This window comes from Pygoscelis adeliae, unplaced genomic scaffold, assembly GCF_000699105.1.
Source record: "Pygoscelis adeliae isolate BGI_AS28 unplaced genomic scaffold, ASM69910v1 Scaffold291, whole genome shotgun sequence".
NCBI lineage: Eukaryota > Metazoa > Chordata > Aves > Sphenisciformes > Spheniscidae > Pygoscelis > Pygoscelis adeliae.
The window spans coordinates 807327-813849 of NW_008824063.1; the positions used below are offsets into that span (position 1 = coordinate 807327).

At 57.5% G+C, this 6523-nt stretch overlaps 1 protein-coding gene across 1 annotated transcript in view; it reads left to right on the forward strand.

Moving 5' to 3' along the window:
- Positions 1-6458, forward strand: part of LEPRE1 (leucine proline-enriched proteoglycan (leprecan) 1) — an 8928-nt gene extending 2470 nt beyond the window's left edge. Inside the window, exons 2-14 of the mRNA XM_009334127.1 lie at positions 138-327; positions 817-948; positions 2500-2639; positions 3373-3462; positions 3581-3633; positions 4003-4124; positions 4306-4433; positions 4540-4635; positions 4768-4918; positions 5403-5520; positions 5730-5805; positions 5972-6112; positions 6195-6458. Coding sequence (XP_009332402.1) covers positions 138-327; positions 817-948; positions 2500-2639; positions 3373-3462; positions 3581-3633; positions 4003-4124; positions 4306-4433; positions 4540-4635; positions 4768-4918; positions 5403-5520; positions 5730-5805; positions 5972-6112; positions 6195-6314 — 1557 coding nt within the window. The 3' untranslated portion in view covers positions 6315-6458. The remainder of the gene's footprint in view (positions 1-137; positions 328-816; positions 949-2499; positions 2640-3372; positions 3463-3580; positions 3634-4002; positions 4125-4305; positions 4434-4539; positions 4636-4767; positions 4919-5402; positions 5521-5729; positions 5806-5971; positions 6113-6194) is intronic.
- The last annotated feature ends 65 nt before the right edge of the window (positions 6459-6523 follow it).

Genomic DNA, 6523 nt, shown 5'->3' on the forward strand with positions numbered 1-6523 from the left:
TTGCTGTTGCCTCGGCAAGCTCATGAGATGCCACCTTGGTGCTGTGAGGTCCATCCTGTGGACACAAGGCGCCCTGGGTGCTCTGTCACAGGGAGCGGGGCGTTGAGCCCCTCCCATCATTTCTCATCCCTCCTTAGACCGAGTTTCGGCTGGGTGTCAGGTTTTACACAGCAGAGCAGCCAGCCGCCGCCATCCTGCACCTGGAGAAGGCGCTGGAGGAGTATTTTGTGGCAGACACCGAGTGCCGTGCGCTCTGTGAGGGACCCTATGACTACGAGGGCTACAACTACCTGGAGTACAATGCAGACCTTTTCCAGGCCATCACAGGTGGGAGCTGCGCGTGCTGCATCCCATCTCAAGAGTTGGGGACAGTCCTGGGGGGTGGTGGTCCCCAAAGAGGTCCCCAAAGACCTGGGGGGCGGTGGGTCCCCATAGAGGGCAAACCCCATCCTAGGTTTCGCTAGGAGGAGCGTGGCCAGCAAGTGGCAGGAGGTGTTTGCCTGCGCTCAGCACTGGGGGCGATGCCCAGGAACCCCCCAAATTCCAGAGGGATGTGGAGAAACAGGAGAGGGACCAGCAGAGGGTCAACAGGATGCAAGGGTGGGAGGCTGAGGGTGATCACTCCTTCCCCAGAGAGCAGCACAGCCCCGCCACCGATCATGCAGAGGTGGGCGACCACCATCCTTGGGCGTTTCCACCACTGAAAAGCTGTCAACAGCCCTGCTGCGAGCAGGAGGTTGGAGCGGAGACCCCCAAGGTCCTGTCCACCACCCCTTGGGCCACCGTGTGCAGTGACACGAGGTTTTTCTCCACCAGATCACTACATGCAGGTGCTAAGCTGCAAGCAGGGCTGCGTTACGGAGCTGGCCTCTCAGCCTGGCCGGGAGAAGCCCTTGGAGGATTTCCTGCCCTCGCACTTCAACTACCTGCAGTTTGCCTACTACAACAGTAAGCAGCTCGTTGCCCCATCCTCTGTTGGCCATTGGCACTGGACATCGTGCTCTGCACGGGCCATTCTTCATGGGCAGAACTCATAGACTCACAGAATGGTTTGGGTTGGGAAGGGACCTTCAAAGATCATCTAGTCCAACCCAAGATGCAGGGACATCCTGCACAAGATCAGGTTGCTCAAAGCCCTGTCCAACCTGACCTTGAACTTTTCCAGTGATGGGGCATCCACATCTTCTCTGGGCAACCTGTTCCAGTGTCTCACCATCCTCATCATAAAAAATTTCCTCCTTATGGCCAACCTAAACCTACCCTCTTTCAGTTTAAAACCGTTGCCCCTTGTCCTGTTACTACAAGCCTTGGTAAAAAGTTGTCTCCATCTTTCTTGTAAGTCCCCTTTATATATGGAAAGGCTACAAGAAGGTCTCCCTGGAGCCTTCTTGTCTCCAGGCTCAACAATCCCAACTCTCTCAGCCTTTCTTCGTAGAAGCGTTCCATCCCTCTGACCTTTTTTGTGGCCTCCTCTGGACCCACTCTAACAGGTCCATGTCCTTCTTGTGCTGTGGACCCCAGAGCTGGACGCACTGCTCCAGGTGGGATCTCGTGAGAGTGGAGCAAAGAGGGAGCATCACCTCTGTTGACCTGCTGGCCACGCTTCTTGTGATGCAGCCCAGGACACTCTTTGCTTTCTGGGCTGCAAGTGCACATTGCCGACTCATGTCCAATTTTTTGTCCACTAGTATCTCCAAGTCCTTCTCTACGTGGCTGCTCTAAACCCATCCATTCCCCAGTCCTTACCTATACTGGTGGAGGACCTTCCACTTGTTGATCTTCATGAAGTTCACACCGGCCCGCTCCTCCAGCCTGAAATGTGCCACAGGAGAGCTGGATCTCACTCTGCCTGGTTGCAAGAACTCTCCACGTCACTTCAGATGCTCAATTCCTGGGCAGCTTCGCTTTCCAAGTGAAATAACAGCCTAGAGAAGCATTTTTTTTTTCTCCTGCCAACTTATCCGCCTCTTGCTCCAAACCACAGAGGCATCCGCCCCCTCCAGAACAATTAGTTATAACCCAGGCAAATATACCCAATTTTATTTTATTTTTTATTCACCTCCTTAGAAAAATCTAAACTGTTTCTGTGCAAATTTCTCCAAAAGGAGGGGAAAAAAAATGAAAGCCAAGAAGATTGAAAGGCTGCAGTCCTTTGCATGAAAGTGGGTCAGGGTGCTTAAGTGGCTGAAAATTGCGGGTTAGCCTGGAAATGATTGGGTCTTGCTGCCTGGAAATAGGCTTCAAGATGTTTTCCCAGTGACAGAACTACTCAAGCAGTGGCCCTGATTTCTGGTGTAATGATTTCTGGAGGCAGGAAAGCGCCTCGGACTCTTAATTTTGCCTTTGTGGCAGCAGTTGTCTTTGCTCCAGGATATCTGCCCTAGTTGGGAGACCCTTTGGAGAACAAGGACTTTCTCTCTTGTTTCTCCTCCATATCCGTGTTTGCTCTGTCTCTGATGCTCTTGGACGTGCCATTAACAGCGCCGTTTCTCTTTGCAGATGGGAATTACGAAAAAGCCATTGAATGCGCCAAAACCTATTTGCTCTTCTTCCCAAACGACGAGGTGATGAACCAGAATTTGGCCTATTACACCGCCGTCCTGGGGGAAAACCTGGCAGGACCCATCCAACCTCGAGAGGTGAGCGACCGGCTGGGATGAGCCATTTCAGGGACATCTTCTCCCCTCCTTGGGGACCTTTGCAGAGGTTTTGGGGTCTGCTCTGGGTGGATCTGCTCTGGTCCAGCCACCCTTTGGTGGCAAGGTGGGGAGGGATGGACAGATGCAAGACCCAACAAGCGGGAAAATAGCTGAGGAACTGAAAAATGTCACTGACAAAATATCTTTGGCCAAGTGAAGGCTTGATGGCATAAATGGACCAGCTCTTGTGGGAGAGGTTTGTGAGAGGCAGACAGACAGACTTTTTAGGAGGATCTGAGCCCACCTCTGCTACAGACTTCCGCAGCTGAAGTGAAATTGCTTAAAAAGGAGAGGATTTGTCTTCAAAATAGCTGGATCCAGATGCTTGGGTGCTGCCTGGGAGGTGGTAGGCAGGGATGGAGTCTCTGCCCCATGTCAGGTGGAGCAGGGAAAGGAATTTGCTTCTGAAGAGCTTCCTGTAGGAGGGACACACATGTGCCTCTGTCTCCCCCGTCCTCTCCCCAGGGCTCGTCCACATGGGACAGGGAAGTTCATGCAGGATGGGGAAAGCCACTTGCTTCCCGGCTGCCAGAGGGACCGGGAAACCAGGGCTGCGGGTCTGGAGCAAGGACCGCGGGAATGATGTAAACCCAGCACCCTCCTGCCCTCGCTCAGGGTCTTTTCAGAGCCTTCGTGCCATGCCCTCACCCCGTCCCTCTGCCCCTCACCACAGGAGATCCAGGCATACCGCCAGCGAAGCCTGATGGAGAAGGAGCTGCTCTTCTTCAGCTACGACGTCTTCGGCATCCCCTTCGTGGACCCGGTGAGCGGTGCTGGACCAGGCTGGATGCAGTGGCCAGATGGGAGGGGGATGAGGGAGGGGTCTGCGTCCCAGCCAGATCCTTGTCCAGCTCCTGATGTTGTTGTTCTTCTGGCTGCAGGACACGTGGACTCCCGAAGAGGTGATACCAAAAAGGCTGCGAGAGAAACAAAAGTGAGTGCTCTCCCAAGCTGATGGCCAAGCCTACCCAACGGGGAGACCAATGGGACGTACCCCTCTTTCTTCATGGGGTTTGGGCCAAATCCCATGGCCATGGAGCTGCTGTCAGGGAGGTTTTTTGGTGTTGGGTCTGGAAGAGGCTGCTGGAGGGCAGAACTTTGCTCCCCATCAGCCTTTGGGGTGATGGGGATGGGTAGGTCATCCCAAGCAGCTCAGGGTGAGGGATGCGTTGAGATGACTCTCTCCAGCCCTGGGCTTTGTCACCGGCCCCTGGAGACAACTTGTCCTGCCCTTGTCCTGGTGCCCTTCATTTGCGATGCGGGCACAGTGGGGCAGTGGAGCTGATGGCTGCTGCGTGCCCAGGGTGGAGCGGGAGACGGCGGCACGCATCTCGGAGGAGATTGGGAACCTCATGAAGGAGATCGAGACGCTGGTGGAGGAGAAGGCCAAGGAGTCTGCCGATATGAGCAAGTTCATCCGAGAAGGTGTGGAGGGCCGGAAGGGGAGGTGTAGGATGGGGACCTCCATGTCCCCCACTGCCAGGTCACGGTCCCTCCATGTGGGTGGTGGCAAGAGCAGGTGGCAGGACCACAGCTTCCCCCAGCCCTGTACCCCAGGGTTGGCGGCACCCATCCCTGTGTCATCCTGATCCCCTTTGTGCCACAGGTGGCCCCTTGGTGTACGAAGGAGCCAGTGTCACCATGAACTCCAAGACCCTGAATGGCTCCCAGCGCGTTGTGGTGGACGGGGTCCTTTCCGCTGAGGAGTGCCGGGAGCTGCAGAGACTCACCAACGTGAGCACGGGGACGGCAGGAGCGGGCAGGCATGGGACAGGGGGTGCTGAAGGGTCCCATCCTGCGGCTCAGAAGTCAGACTGGTAACACCGATTGGGTTTTGCAGGCAGCTGCCTCGGCTGGGGATGGGTATCGTGGGAAGACATCTCCTCACACCCCCAGCGAGACCTTCTACGGCGTGACTGTCCTGAAGGCCCTCAAGGTTAGGGTGGTTGTGGGGAGGGGGGAGAAACAGGCTGCGGAGACCAGGGAGGCGGGGTTTGAAGGCAGGCAAGCTGCCCGTGCCTGCCCAACCCACCTGGGGCTGAGCCCGTGTCCTGTCCGTCCCCCGCAGCTGGGCCAGGAGGGCAAGGTGCCCCTGCAGAGTGCCTACCTCTACTACAACGTGACAGAGAAGGTGCGGCACATGATGGAGTCCTACTTCCGCCTGGAGGTCCCGCTCCACTTCTCCTACTCCCACCTGGTGTGCCGCACAGCCATCGATGGTGAGCATGGCCTCGGAGGAGTACAGCCCAAGGAGAAGCAAGTCTCCTTCAGCCTCTTGTCCTGTCTGGGTCTCTGCCAACAGCTGGGGTGGTCTGGTCTTGGACCTTTCCTTGCTGCTCCCTAACCGGCTCCTTTTCCCAAAAGGAAGGTGTGGGGAGCTTGTCCCTAAGCCCGGTTTGGGAAGATGAGCGGCTCTGTTGGTTGCCTCCAACACGCAGGTGGCTTCATGCCATATAGAATTTCAGCACTTGGAGGCGTTTGGGATTGGGTGCTGGGAGAGACTGTGTCTGGAGGGCCATGGACGTGCCATGGGACAAGTCAACAGGGGCGTGTGCCACCCGAATGGCCTCTCACTCCTGCGAGTGAAGGGCTTTAGGCTGCAGGTGGCTTTCTTGTCACCTCCAAGCACGTGGCACTTGGGAACAGATCCCAGTCCTGCAGGGACAAAGGGATCTTGATGTGCCAGGTCTTGTTCCACCCTAGAGAAGCAAGAAGGCCGGAGTGACAACAGCCACGAAGTGCACGTGGACAACTGCATCCTCAACGCGGAGGCCCTGGTGTGCGTGAAGGAACCTCCAGCCTACACCTTCCGGGATTACAGGTACCGGTGGTGTCTATCACCCAGAGCTTCTCCACCTGAGGGCGCCATGGCTTGGTGGCACCTGGGTTGGGAGGAGCAGGATGGGAGGGCAACCCAACCTGGGCTCTCCTGCCTCTGGCTCTTGCCATGGTGTTGGAGGAGCTCCCAGTTGCTGGAGCTGTGGCCTGGGGTGATGGTCGCCACCTCCGCTTGTCCTCTGCTTCCTTTAGTGCCATCCTCTACCTCAACGGGGACTTTGAAGGAGGAGCTTTCTACTTCACCGAGCTGGATGCCAAGACCGAGACCGTAAGTAGCTCAGCTCCTTGAGGATCCATGTGCAGCACCAAACCCAGCTCCTGCCTGCTGGCCCCATCCCCTGTGCCACCGCAAGGGGTGAAGTTGGGTTGGGGGGGACCAACTCATCCCCTCACCCACCGGGTGCATCCTGACCAGGGTCTCCCGTCTGTTGCAGGCGGAGGTTCAGCCGCAGTGCGGCCGCGCCGTGGGCTTCTCCTCCGGCTCAGAGAACCCCCATGGAGTGAAAGCCGTGACCAAGGGCCAACGCTGCGCCATCGCCCTCTGGTTCACCCTGGACCCTCGGCACAGCGAGCGGGTAAGCCCCCTCCCCGGCAGTTGGGTGGGTTTTTTGGGGGGGACAGTGTGGCCATGCTCATCCCCGTGGGTCTGCCCCACAGGAGCGCGTGCAGGCAGACGACCTGGTGAAGATGCTTTTCGGTGCGGAAGAGGGGGATTTGCTGCGGGAGACGGAGACGGAACCGCTGGCTGCCGTTGCAGTGGGGAAGGACGAGCTGTGACGTCCCATGGGGACCAGGACGTCCCTGCCGGGACCAGCGACACCAGCGTCGCGGCTTCAGGCTGCTCAGCCGTGGGGCTGCCAGACGGGTCCCCCTTCTGCCCCCAACTGACATGGGATGGGGAATTGGGAGATGCTCTGCACCACCCCTGCAGCGTCCAGCATCCCCCCTGCAGAGCTGCCACTTGACCTGGGGGGATCACAGCTACT